The 14,191-nt window shown below is 34.5% G+C and overlaps 2 protein-coding genes across 11 annotated transcripts; both read right to left on the bottom strand.

Annotated features, from left to right (window-relative positions):
* Positions 1-560: 560 nt before the first annotated feature.
* On the bottom strand, positions 561-1,480 carry LOC7488609 (protein LATE FLOWERING). Its single transcript, XM_002301728.3, has one exon. It carries the CDS (start codon positions 1,161-1,163, stop codon positions 591-593), a length of 573 nt encoding a protein of 190 aa, XP_002301764.2. The 5' UTR covers positions 1,164-1,480; the 3' UTR covers positions 561-590.
* Positions 1,481-5,175: 3,695 nt separating this feature from the next.
* Positions 5,176-14,191, bottom strand: LOC7462453 (sterol 3-beta-glucosyltransferase UGT80A2). Of its 10 annotated transcripts, none has more exons than XM_052450897.1 (14): positions 13,817-14,191; positions 13,564-13,718; positions 13,027-13,269; positions 12,487-12,571; positions 11,626-11,796; positions 10,010-10,073; positions 9,785-9,842; positions 9,503-9,680; positions 7,667-7,797; positions 6,861-6,963; positions 6,640-6,716; positions 6,379-6,426; positions 6,145-6,294; positions 5,176-5,550 (listed from the first exon to the last, which is right to left on the bottom strand). In XM_052450897.1, exons 1-14 carry the CDS (start codon positions 13,959-13,961, stop codon positions 5,377-5,379), a joined length of 1,782 nt encoding a protein of 593 aa, XP_052306857.1. In that variant the 5' UTR covers positions 13,962-14,191; the 3' UTR covers positions 5,176-5,376. The 10 variants fall into 10 exon arrangements, with proteins under 10 accessions (XP_052306857.1, XP_052306855.1, XP_052306858.1 ...); XM_052450895.1 differs by having other exon boundaries at positions 12,460-12,571; positions 13,564-13,731; positions 13,845-14,191; XM_052450898.1 differs by having other exon boundaries at positions 13,564-13,731; positions 13,845-14,191.

Below are 14,191 nucleotides of genomic sequence, written 5' to 3'. Positions count from 1 at the left end.
TAGTAGAAGTAGTAAGTATTTTTTATCAATCTTTATTTCAATAAATTTTAAGTATTCAAGTAATTAATATGTACTAATAGTTATTTTAATTATATATCCATTTTAAAGAGAGAAGTACACAAAAAAAAATCATATCAAATATTTCATTTAAACTTAATTTTTTTTTTACATTCTGAACACGCTTCTAGACATCATCCACATATAAGCAATCACTTTTAAAAGTTAAACTATGAAGAGAGTTCATCAACTCGAGATTTATCAATAAACATATTTGCGCGTGGATTGAAAATATAAAGAGGTAAGATTCAAATTATAAACATTCTTGCACCGTGAAATGATCACTCCATGTCCTTGATTATAAACTTGAAAATAATTTTAATTTTTATTTCTCATAATTCTATTTCTTCTTTATCTACCTCTCACCTATAAAAATAATCATGATAATTGTTCCTTCAATACTCTAAAGTTAATAATTCAACCTTTAGGCCATTGGAGATCTTTTATTGTACAAGAAGACATGTAATTTTGTAAAACACCCCCTCCCTCCCTCCCTCCCTCAAATCAAGACTATTCTCTTACCATATTTTTCTTCATAAATGGAGAGACAAATCAAGTTTCTGATCTTTATCGTTCCTGATCTCCATATTGTGATTGTCAATCGCCATTGAAAGATGGTGGTTGGGACCGCCTCCATTGAAACCAGGGCATCTTATGCTCCTTTGCCAATTCAACAAACTCTGCTCATCTTCTTGGTCATATTGGTGATGATCATACCTATCGCTTGAACAACTCCCGCCATAAAACAGCACCCCACTGTCAAACCTGGCTGCACCACTGGATCCAAGACGGTCAGAGAACTGATCATGAGTAGGATGACAGTGGAGGTTGGCTGCATGAGCAGTACTTGTGTACATTGAAGGGTGCAACAGGCCTAAATGATGACTTGGGGAAAAAATCACTGGAAATGTTGGTGGTGGGGATGGTGCATATTCAGATACTCTTCTTGTCTTCCTTGCTGCATTTCTCTCCTTCTTGTGAGCATTTTGGTGGCCTCCTAAGGCTTGAGAACTGTAGAACTTTCGTGAACAGAATAAACAAGGAAATACCCTTGCTGCGGTGTCTTCTTCTGCATGGATCGGAGAAACCTTTTCTCCAGGTTCCATGTCTGCTAGGAGATAAAATGCTTGAAAAGAATGGCAGAAGTAGAGAAACAGGATGGAGTACCCAAATGTGCTGACTTGGTGTTTGATACTCTGATATGATAACAGTAGAAAAGAGAGTTCAGAAGAGTTGGAAAATGTGAAGAGTCTCTCTGTAACAATATTAAATAGGGGTCTTGACACAAGGTGCTGTATGGGCTTGGGAACAGAAGAGATAAGAGAGAGAGAGAGAGAGAGAGAGAGAAGCTTCTGCGTTGCTAAGGTGAAGAGTGAAGACAGTTATCGGTGGAAAGCAAAGCTTGGATTGGGAAGTGGAACCTCTGTTTCTGACAAATATCAGTTTCATCTTGTAGGAGTACGAAGTTTCTTGTCATAACTGAAGCCCATTGATTTATGCTTCGCCTCTGTTTGGCCTCATGCATTGTGGTCTCCCACTCTCCCTCATTATTTAAAAAACAAATTAATTTTTTTTAAAAAAAATATTTTATATTATTTTGATATACTAATATCAAAAATAAATTTTAAAAAATAAAATATTTATTTTAATATATTTTCAAGAAAAAAAACATTTTAGAAAATAATTTCTACTACAGTGTCAATTATATTCTTAGATTATGTTTGTTTTTACGATCCAATCATATTTTTAAAAAAATTTAAATTTTTTTCAAGTTATTTTTTTAGTGTGTTTTTAATGGTTTTAATGTGATGATATCAAAAATATTTTTTAAAAAATATATATTATTTTAATAAATTTCCAAGCAAAAATAATTTTAAAAAACAATACTGTAATCTGATTATATTTTTAATCCACTTTGTTTAGTTTTATAAATTCTATGATATTCAAGTTATAATTATATAAATAATTTAATAAAAAAGACTGGACATTATAAAAAAAATTCGATCCATCTCTCATGAATTTCGAATTTCAACACTCCTTATCACGTAAAAGCTACAGGACGATTGGAATTGTGTTTTTTATATTTCAAACAACGTTTTATTAAATTAAAAAAATATTTATTTATATTTTTAATATTTGGATACGTCAATAAATAAAAAATATTATTTTAAAAAAATTACCCTCCAATAAGGAGCTTTCAATAAAGAGAGATGCTATTTTTATCAAAAATTTGAAGTGAGCAAGAGAGGTGAACAGAGAGAGGGAAATCAGATTTGTCAGAGAAGCTAAGCTTAGACGATCAGGTTTGTGATCTTCAATGGCCAATGTGGAAGGATTGGGTGCTTGAAAGCCAAAACCAGTCCCCACATGGTCTGAAGCACAGTAAGTGGTTGTGTCAGCTCTCTCTGCCCCTATGTCTGTGCAAACCGCTGTTTTTTCTGCCGCCTTCCTCTGCCTTCTATAAATAGTTATGGGGCACAGCCACCAGTCCTGCGTTCTCCACCGCCAAATCCATGCCATTTGTCACTTCTTCGCCCATTCCTATCATGCACTGAAGCCTCTTTGTCATGCCCCGACCAGAGACAACCCAATGCTTGCCCCCAATGCATGGGTTGGCTTTCGCACACGTGGCAACCATTAAAAGCTTCGATTTAAGATCATTACAAAAAAAAACAAAAAACTAAAAGGTTCGGTGATTACATGTAATACTGTGAATTCAGATACTGTATTAATCCTTTTTCTCCGCACTGTACCGAACAACTACTTTACCAGCAGGGGTAGAGTTGTTTATTTTTTCTAGGGTATGAAAATGTTATTTGTTAATTGATGAGGAATAATTTGGTCATTTAATATTTTTATATACAGCAAAATTACTTTATTACCATTAAAAACTAAAACATAAGCTTTTTATCCAGTCTTTTATGTATATTTAATTTTATTTACACAGTTAAAAGGATAATGATACATTTAAATGCTCAAAAGTATTGACGTTGCGGAGAGGTTTTTTTTATCTTTACATATGTTTTGTACAATTAAATAACATGTCTGACCTGACTTCAAAAAAATCTAATCCTGTCTTGGGAGGGCATTTCATCTTTGCTGCATGGTTTTTTTTTATAATATTAAGATGTTCTTAGGGGCTTTTTAGTAATTAAATTAATAAAATATTAATAAATCAATATAAAAGGTTGTTGTATGCTACGCACGTATCAACGCATCATCATCCCCTGTTATAAACTGAGGTGTGTGGGGTGTTTCGATGGTCAAAACCTACTGACTGTCATTTCATTCGACGTATCAGGTGGCGACACAACTATTGAAATGACGTGTTTAGTCTGGTAAACAACGGTTCAGAGGTGATGAAAGTTTTTCTTCCTCCCTTTCTTTTCTCTCTTGTGCTTTGGTAGTTGCGTCAAGCCTTTAAAAATTCAGTTATGTCCTCTTGTTTATATTTGTTTTAAAGTTGGTTCTTTTTTGTTTTGATTTTTATTTGCTTTGATTTTAGTGATTCTTGAATTTTCTTTTTTGTTTTAATTTCATTCCCCTGCATTTATTTCATTTAATTTTTGTATTTAATTTGGTTCTCATTTTTTTTATTGTTATTTTTTATTCTTTGTATTAATTTTTTTTATTTTGTCATTTAGAATTTCATTTAATTTTGTTTGGTTTTTAATTTTGGTCCTCGTCTTTTTTATTGCTTTTTTTTTATCATTTTATTTATTTATTTTGTTTTTCAATTTAATCCCTAATTATTATTATTTTCAATTATTTTTTGTGTAGGATTTAGTCATCATTGTTTTCATTTTTTGACTTCTTTTTATTTTTTATGATTGAGAATTTTGCTTCATTATTTTTTTGCATTTGTCTTCTACAATTATGACCTGGTCCACTAGTTTTGATGATTAACCCGATTTAAGTTCGGTATTTTTTTAATCCCTTTTAAAAATTGATTTTTTTTATTTTCATAATTTAACATTAACTTATTGGGCCTTAAACTTCGTGGTTTGTTATGCTTTTTTTTATGAGGTTATCCATATCTCATATCTTGGGTTGTAGGTTATTAAAGTTAAGCTGGGTTGACTTGGTTTTTTTTTTTTTTTGTTTCATCATCCTATTTTTTTCTCACTTTTGAGCGGACTTTTCTGACTTTTTGAGAGTAAAACGGGTTGCCTCGATTTTTTTTATCTTTGCTAGATCTACCTTTTTAAAAATGAATTGTTTTTAATTGGATTAAATTAATTTATTTTATTTTTTAATATTAAATTAACTTGGCATTTCCTCGGTTTTTTTGGTGCTCTTTGTTGAGTCTTGCTCTTTAAAAAAAATGTAATTAAATTAATTTATCTCACTCTTTAGCATTAAATTGGTCTGGTATTGCCTCGGGTTTTTTGGTGATTTTTATTAGATTTGTTTTAATTAAGTTTCTTATAAGTTTCACCCAGATTCGCTTGATTCCCCCTCCTCTTTTCTAGTTTTTTTTTTATTTTTAATCCTAGACGTTTTTTTTTCCACTTATGGGATTCTCCACTTTTTTGTAATCCTAAAGTTTTTTTTTTTTTTTTTAGCTTTGTTCAATTTAGTTTTTTTTTTTTTTTTTTGAGAAATTTTGCTTTTAAATTAAATATAAACATTAAGGTTTTTTTTATGTTTTGTTTCAATTACTTTTAAAACTTAATTCAACCTAGCCCTGGGTTTCTGGATCACTAGTCAGTCTATTAGGTCAAGCATTTAAAACATCAAATGATATATTTTAATTTTGATTTTTTTTTTCAAATTTAATCCTTATTTAATTTTTATTTTTATTATTGACTGATTTTTATTTTTTATTTGTATTTTTCTGACTTAAAATTTTTTAATTTTACTCTTCAATTCAATATTTAACAATATTTAAAATTTTAGCTCTCAATGTTTTAATTTTTAATTTTTTTTATCAAATTTATCATCATTAGATCCAGTTTGGTGATATTTATTATTCATTAATTTTTTTTTAATTTTATCTTTTATCATTAAATTATTATTTTCAATTCTCTGTTATTATTTTTTTAAAATAAACTATCGTTTTTTTACACTTAAAAAAAATCAACTCAGCCCATTGCGGAGAACGGGCAAACTATCTAGTTTTGGTCAAGCAGAAATTAGCATATTGATCGCACACGATCTAGGGTCAACCAAGGCCCAAAATATAGATTGCAAGTTCGTAAAACAGGTATATACCCCGGTTAGTACTCGGTGGGCACACCACTACCGAGGAAAATCTGATCATGCTATACAACCTAGATGAGTACACCGCCACAAATAGCAAATGGATCCGGCTGAGATTCAGGCGCAACCAAAGCATTTACGGCAGTACGAAAAACTTGATGGTGCTGGTGAGGGCTCGGGCTCGGGCTCGGGCTTTTTTAGAGGGAGATGCTTAAAGAATGCTTTTACTGCTCCAGTGGCACCATCCTCATTCTCCATGGCCTTAGCGAGATCCACGGCACGCTCCTTGACCTAAAATGTTAAAAGTTCATCAGGTAAATTCTCGGCCCAGAATTTGTTGCAAATAATACAAGTTTATTTTAGTTCTAGATGATACTGATTATCATTTCGTAGCCACTGGAATCAATGTGGAGGCAAGTCCCAACATATTTTTGAGAAGCTTACTGTTTGCTTTTCACCTGAAAATAACTATAAATGTTTTTAAACTCATTGGTTCTCTCTCCAAATAAATGCACATCGAATCTTTAGCTCCTTAGTGCCAGCACCCACAAACTGTAGCATTCGGCCAAAACTAGAAAGATCACTGCTGGTTTATGGTTTTAGAAATCTATAATAATGAACTACTGAGTTTTAATTCCAGGTTAGATGATCTAAACAGAATATATAGTCTAGCTGACTGCTAGGAGATAAGCCCAAGTTCGAACTCTCTTAATGTCCTTCATATAGGACGTCGTGCCAGAAAGGAAAAGGAGCAGACTGCATGTGGATTGTAGATTTTGACATTATTTTCTTTTTATCCTCAGCTAATATATATCGAGTGATTTGACATTAACTTGGGATCTAGCATGAAGATAATTGCATCAACCTTGAGTGATTTGACATTACCTTGGGATCTAGCATGAAGTTTATTGCATCAATTAGCTTGGTACGGGAGAACTCATCAACAGGTATGGGCGGAGGACCTACTCCTCTCGCATGCACCCGCTCACCCCAGAAAGGTTGGTCGCCAAAGAAAGGCACGATGGTTGTAGGGCACTACATCACAGAAGAAGGATAAAGAAAAAAGATGGGCAGGACATCACACGAAAATATATGATACAAACAAGCTGCAGCTATTACCGCAGCTTTAAGACCAGCAGCTGTTGTTCCAGCACCTCCATGATGAACCTGACAGTAAAGTGCAAACTAATAACAATGGGACACCAAGATCGAAAAGAAAACACAAAAATTGAAGAACAAATAATATACTCAATCAACATCATCATCAATTACTCAAACTTTTCCACTTCCAAATCTTTCATGTTTTATGGATTTTGATAAAGTGACAGTTGTTTCTCAAGCATTATATCCAACTGACAAAGCTATAAAATTAAGCCTTACCACTGCCTTGCATTGCAAGAATAGCCAATCATGAGGGCAGTTATCCAGTAAGTATATAAAGTCCTTCGGTTCTGCCACTAAAGAGGAACCAAAATAAGCTAAATAGATGGCATGCAAGACCCTGAAGATGCATATACCGTGCACAGAATACAACAGGAAAAGGAAATAGCAAGAATTTTTAGTGAACATACAAAAGTTTAAAGGGGGAACCAGAAACTTACAGTTACCCAGGCCACCCCAGCCTTTATTAATGATGCCCCTCTGCCCAGTTTGTTCCACCGCTTCAACAATTGTTTGGGTCATTTTTTCTGGTTCTTCCACAGGCTGACATGAATACAGAGAATGTGAGGAGAAAGAAATCATGTAAAAAGATACAGAGAATTGAGAGAATAATCGTGGGGGCGGGGGGGTTGGTTTCAACTAGTGAAATCCTTTTATATAGTCAACCTTCTTGGTATCAATTCAAGACTCAATTATTGGCACTGACTTCGATGCAGACCGAATACACATACAATTTACATTTCAAGCCACATACTAGTCCACACATAATGGAAACCTAAGTACGGACAAACTATTGCGCATAAGGTCATTTAATTAAAAACCCTGGGAGGAAACAGCACATTTCAAGTCCTATAACAACAATATGTACTACTTCTATCGCATGAGACGCCCAACAGATTACATCAAATGGGATTATCTGACCAGGAAAAGGTTTCTCCATTCGTGATCTTTATTGAACTGCAGTTGCCTAAACTTGCATATTCACTTCAAACAAACCAAATATAAATGAAAAGGTATAATCTTAACCAGCAAACACATAGGTACTCTTTCGTGTTCAAGAATCTCTATCATACCCCTGACAAAACAGCATAAAAGGAATATATAACAATTATGTTCAAGATTCCATAATGCCCACGTCAGAACATACATTTACAATTCTAAAGTAAGCTTCAATCAATTACAGACCTTATATTTCCTTTAAATAACCAAACAAAAAATCAAAGAAAGAAAGAGGAAATGAACTCACAAGGCTACCAAATCCAATATAAATAGGTTTCTGACCAGCCTCAAGCCATTTCAAAAGTGATTCCGGAGGTTCATAATTTGATGCTAGATCAAGAAAGCAGAAGCCAACCACATCAATATTAGCCCCCCAATCTGCACACCAAGAAAAAAAAAAAAAAAACTAGGATTAGCATCCTTCCAATAAAAGTCATGCCTGCTCGAATACCAGGTTGTTTCATATAAAAGGGATGAGAGATAAGCAGAGAATTTGTACATAATATGAATAAACCATCTGTAAACATCATGAATCATTGCTGATAAAAGCTTGTTTGTCATCACTTACGAATATTAACAAACTAACTCAAACTTGACCACAAACTCATTCAGTAAAGGAACCAAGCTAGGATAAGACTAAGCTCTACTGATTTATATTAGCAAGGAGGATCAGAAATGAACTATATGGTCACTATCAGGCTCATTTTACAGATCGCTGTTTGAACTTTGATTTATCTTATTTATATCCATTACACCCCTTTGAGTCAAAACCAGAACAGGGAAAAACTCACCACTGCAGAAGGAACCATCCTCAAAACATTCTATGATTTGTTATATTAGGTAGCTGCATTTGCAAGTCTTCTATTTTAGAGTTCACGTACTCCTAACTATTTAATAAGCCTGTACAAGTTTGAGTTTAGCAATTAAATTATAGATTATTTCAAATAGAACGAACTTGGGTCAGCTCTTGGAAACTCAAGTGGAGATTGGTTCAAGCTCAAACTTGATAAAAAGTTTACCAAACCAAGTGCGAGCTGCCCAAAGCTTGACTCTGTTCACAGCCTTACCAAGAAAAAAGGGTACCTTAAAGCTTGGATAATAGAACACGTTTTTTGTTTCAAAAATTTATAAAAGGCAAAGCATTTAGTGATGAAAAAAAAGATCATTACAAGAAATATGTTCAAGCTTATCAAGACACTGGAAGTTCCAAGCATAGTGAAGAAAGTAGAAGCTAGCTAGCCATAAGCACTCTAGTTCAATTACCTAAGGGGATAGAATTAACTGCAACAAACAAAACATTTTAAGGTTCCAGTGCTGTCAATTAATCATCCTTTTGTCTAGAACAATAACCCTGATTGTGTAATATTAAGAAAGACATACAAGTGGACATGGTAGAAAACAGTTTATGGTCTACTAAAGGGATAAGAAGAGAGAGATATTCAAGCCACAAGCCTTAATTCAACAGGATAAAGGAGAGGAAGAAGACTCCTAGTAGAAGTTGGTTTGAGTTTTTACCACTGTTTAGTTCCAGCAGAGCTGTATCAGAATTGAAGGGTTGCTGAAATTTCAATAGGAGTCTAATATATTTTCCTATTCAGATGCTGAAATCCTTGTGTTTTCATATATAGGAATTCATGTCCTATTAGGATTAGGAGTCACTCAAGCATTATAAATATGCTTGTAGTATTTTGATTTCTAGCAGAGAAATTTTTTATTGAATAAATTGCAGCTTTTTCTAATATGGCTTTCAGTCTAGGAGTGAGTCCACTAGAAGATTTTTAGGGAGAAATGTTTTTATTGAATAAATTTAGTGAGGGTAGAAGTTTTTTCTTTTTTTCCTCAATTTCTTTACTATCTATTCTGTTTTTCAATTCCTAAAAGTCCTAAAACTTCATATTCTACAAAACTAAACTAAACAGTCAGCTACAAACATTCTCCTAGAGTTGCCCTGCATCAGGACAACCACCCAATATGAAGAGGATAACATTATGAATGATAGCTGTAATTACTTAGTATTGCAGAAGAACAGCACAAGCTGGTAAGCTATAATATAAGATTTTGACATTCTCACAGTATGCAGCACCTTTTGGTTTAGGGACAAGGTGAGGACTCCATAAGTATCCATGTGGGACATCAGAGTCGGATCCCTGTGAACCACTGAGATACGTGACAGGTCGTAGCTTCAACTTTTTTTTCCTAAGATCATTTATCATGTCCCGTATTCCAAGCCAAATCAACGAATCAACTATTTGATATGAAAGCTACAGAAATTGAACATGGACAGAGTAAGTCAGAAATAACCAAGATATTCTAAAGAAATCAAAGCTACAACAAGAACCAAAAGGGAAAAAATTCAATGGCTCACTCGATATCCAGCTGGTTGCTTGACACGGGACAAGGGATGTGGAAATTCACTAGTTGGCCTGGCAAGAGAAGATAAAAAATTGCTTAAAACAGTTTAGGATTTACCCATCAAATGATGTATAGAAGTAAACACTGATAGAAACAGGGAGAAAAAGAAAATCTGATGAACAGTAACAATGAAGCTACATTCAACTCAGCAAGATTCCATTACCCAGGGGAGACTTACGTCCACGGCATGGTGAAAAATATATGAAGCGGAACTTTTAGTGCCTCTGCCACATGAGTATGCCCTAAAGAAACATTTTAAGGGTAAGTTGTATAATATCAAACACGAAAATATAAGGACAGGTTGAAAATCTCCATGCAAGAAACAGCCAGGTATGTTCGCATACTAAAGAAAAACAACATGGTACAATCTGGATAATTTGGTGAGAGCAGACACACAAGAGGGAGATGGAGAGGGGGAAGAGAAAACGACGCAAAACAATAAAGAATAGTAATATAAAGGCTAAAACTTGAAGAAAACTGAGAGGGGGGGATGCACATCCAAGGAATTTACAAATAATTACTACAGGAGGAACAAGAGCAAGAGGATTGCAGATTATCTTTCCCATAAAACAAAAATGAGCAAACAGAGAAATATAAGTCATTTACAAATATAAAAAAAACTTCCTTTCCTCAACCCCAATTCAAATGGGGTTCGCATACTAAAGAAAAACAACATGGTACAATGTGGATAATTTGGTGAGAGCAGACACACGAGGGAGATGAAGAGAGGGAAGAGAAACGACGCAAAACAATAAAGAATAGTAATGTAATGGCTAAAACTTGAAGAAAACTGAGAGGGGGGATGCACATCCAAGGAATTTACAAATAATTACTACAGGAGGAACAAGAGCAAGAGGATTGCAGATTGTCTTTCCCATAAAACAAAAATGAGCAAACTGAGAGAAATATAAGGCATCTACAAATATAAAAAAAAGCTTCCTTTCCTCAACCCCACTTCAAAAGAAAAGGGAGAACAATGCCAAATGAGGGAGCTATCAATATCTTGATCTTCATGCATTAGGAAAGGACTTCTCAAAAAAAAAAAGGAAAGGAAAGCAATTTTAGACATTCAAGTTAAATGCCAGATATGAAACTGAAAATCACTACCAAAGAACAACTTCTTTAAAATCATTAAAAAGAACTCAAAATTATCATAGAAGCAACATTTCAAACATCTACAAGGAAGACGACCAGCATTCCGTGGAAAAATCTATTAGGTGAGACAGTCATTCGAGATGTTGCAGAGAATTATCTATGAAGAAGTACAATAAAGCTACAAAAAGTCACCCTCCAAGTAGTGTTTGTAGCGGGATAGGTACTTCAAAGTTGAGAAAAATTGGATTTAAAGTTAATTAAAGTCTGGGCGTCTTGTAAACTGGGATTGAAAGGAATAAGTTTCCTTGGGCACTTGCAGACTACAAATTAGACTGGCAACAACATAGTTTGGCGTTTAAGAACTCTTGAATGGTTTAATTTGATGGTAAAGGCTAGGGAGTTATGTTGGTTTTTACAGTTTAAGAATGGAGAAAATTTGAGGTTGAATAAACAAAGGAAGGAAAATGGAGTAATTTATCCTGAGGTACAGTGACAGCAACATTTGGAAATCATGATCCCATTTGACAAAAGAACAAGTACAACTAGGGTTTCATGTTGAACGGTTGATTATTGTAAGGAAAAATTGCGGACATGCTGGAAACTCAGCAGATAATTAAGAAAAAAGGTAATGCAAGAACATTACAGCAGATTACAACTGAAGCACAAAACATATGGCAGATTCAAAGTAAGAAGTCTTACCATATGCTGGAGGATTGGCAATGATGGCATCTGCCTTAAAAGGGATGCCTGAATCAATATCAGGTTCCTTGCAGGCAGGTAGCAATGAGTATATAATTTCTTTTATTTGATTTCGTTGAACGGATATCTCAGAAGGCCCTGATGGCAAGAAGCCTTTATTTTTTACCATGTCTGCTCATTAAAGCCAAATAAAAAACAATGAAAGTTACTGAAGGAGCTTATAATCTGAATTTGAAAAAATCCAATAAAGCATAAACTCTAGTAAATCAGACTCGCATATCAACAAAGTTATTTTTCGGACAATTACAGTCTCAAATATATTTTAAGAAATTCTTAACAGAGGCTTGTGCTCAAAGCAACTTACTGGGGCTAGAAAGCTGTCTAGTAAAAAAAAAAGATATTTCAGATAAATCCCCAAGATTCTCCAGTCAAACTCTCGCAACAAAAAATTTGTCTGCACTCTTTCATAATATATACAGATATGAATACAAGAACAAAAGCATGCATTATCTGTTGCCAGTGGTACTGGGTTACTACTATTGTTTTAGTATAACTTAAACTTTTTTGTCCATGCTGATTAATTCACAAGTAGAATTCTATAACTTCGGCAAAAGATTAAACAAATTTCGATTTGTTATAGTGAATCAGCAGTGCATATTTGCCCCAAAAGTACCATCGACAGGCTGCAACGTGATTAATGCAAACCATTTTGCAAGAACTCTATTGATGACATAAGAAATACGGAACCATTTCAAAAGACTAAAATATAAAGATTAGAGAGAGAGAGAGAGGACCAATAAATTTTAAAAGAAAGTGGCATTTCTTGATACATACAACCAGCAAGAACTTTAGGATCTCCACCTAAAGGAAAAAACTCCAACCCAGCTGTCTCGACAAATTCTTTGAAATTTGAATGAGTTGCTAGTCTAACACGATGGCCATAATCCTGCGCAAAAAGTGCTCGTTAGTGAACCAATATTTGCAAATGAAAAGTCCTAAAAATATATTCTGCAACAATTCAGCCTTATATATACAAACTCTTTCATTGTAAATAATCATGGTGTTAACAAAGAAAATGTAACTTCAGATTTTCTTGTTTATATAACAAAACAAGAAGCAAGCTTTTTCTACAACTAATACTTAAGAAAGCACACAACGAGGCACAGTAAATAAGTAAGACAATTAGAAAGGTAAGCCAAAAATGATGAGGGTGACAAACTGCAGCAACAGAGTGGCCAACGGTGAATTGTATCATCCTTCATATTTTATTCAAAGCTTCTGCCGAACAAATAGCAAACATCTTACACATGATTAAATTTGAAGATCAAACATTCAAACACATGTTCATGGATAGAGCTCAGAATGAAAAGCTGAAAATAGAAAAAAAACATCACAACTAACCTGTAGACGTTTACCAATTGCAATAAACGGTTGCACATCTCCTCGTGTGCCAACAATAAGCATTACTATTTGCAGTGGTGGTATATATTGAAGGTCCGTTGCATCAAGAGGCTCATCATCAACTACTGTATTATATACATCATCATATCCAACACCAGGAGCTTGGGGTTCTACATCCCCTGGAACCTCAAATTCTACAGTTCCATCATGTTTGACACTAGCTATTCTTCTCAACAATTTACGCTGCATAGTTTTAAAAAATCAAATAAAAACACTAAGCAAAGCTCCATCATCTTCAACAACCTAAACACCGCAGTTTTAGGAAATAAAATCCTAAACCAACTAGGAAAAACTAATCACTCTCCAAAAATTTAAGTTATAAGGAAGAAATTTAACTAAAATTATATACACATCTAGTAATAGTACCAGTTAAAGTTCGAATCCGGTGCCTCAAAGCTTGCTAAATACACTAGCGATATGTAGAATATTTATCGTAATTAGGAAAATGAAGAGCTCAAGCAGAGTCAAGATCAATACCTTCTGCCGAACAGGAATCTTGTCATTGCAAATTTGCGCAGCCTCCTCAGGAAGTATATTTTGATGTCTTTGCCCCTTCGTTTTGGTTTTGGATCTTTCTAGCTTGGAGAGCTGACTCGGAGTTGGTTCCGTCGTAGTATCGCCCCCTCTGATTCCTAACAAAGAAATCTATAAGCTCATAAAACCAACAGCTTTTTTCACATAATGCTCAACAATGTTAACGGAATCAGAAACGAACACAGTTAAAACAAACCGATTAAACTCGGATTACTGTTACTAACTGAAGCAACACCAGCTGCCTCTCTGCTCTCCGATTCATCACCGACGCCGATTTCGCCTTCGATTCTCACAGACGAAAAGGAAGAAGAAGACGAGCTCCGTCGCCGTGACTCCGCCATCGCCGCAACAGACTCCAGCGAGCTCTGCTTGTTCTGATCCAGATCTGACGGTAGTTTCTAACGTGAGAGTTCAGTGCGAGAGAGAGTGTTTGGATTCCGAGAAAAAAGCACGTTAGGACTTAGGAGGGAATTTTTTTCCTTTTCTTTTTCTTTTGAGCGGGGAGGAATCCTAGAATGCTCGAGGAGGGAAGGAGAGAGTGGAGTGGGTGATGTGTCGAGGAGAGGTTAGG

Source organism: Populus trichocarpa, chromosome 2, assembly GCF_000002775.5.
Source record: "Populus trichocarpa isolate Nisqually-1 chromosome 2, P.trichocarpa_v4.1, whole genome shotgun sequence".
In the NCBI taxonomy this organism is placed as follows: domain Eukaryota; kingdom Viridiplantae; phylum Streptophyta; class Magnoliopsida; order Malpighiales; family Salicaceae; genus Populus; species Populus trichocarpa.
This window is presented reverse-complemented; position numbering and strand designations above follow the sequence as displayed.

Excerpts from the sequence above, each read along its gene's own strand:
- LOC7488609 (XM_002301728.3), bottom strand. The coding sequence starts at position 1,163 with ATGGAACCTGGAGAAAAGGTTTCTCCGATCCATGCAGAAGAAGACACC.
- LOC7462453 (XM_052450894.1), bottom strand. The coding sequence starts at position 13,961 with ATGGCGGAGTCACGGCGACGGAGCTCGTCTTCTTCTTCCTTTTCGTCT. Across the intron at positions 13,270-13,563 it reads AGATTCCTGTTCGGCAGAAG|CGTAAATTGTTGAGAAGAAT; the intron begins GTATTGATCTTG and ends AAAACTATGCAG. Across the intron at positions 6,427-6,639 it reads TCTTGCAATGCAAGGCAGTG|GTTCATCATGGAGGTGCTGG; the intron begins GTAAGGCTTAAT and ends CTTTACTGTCAG.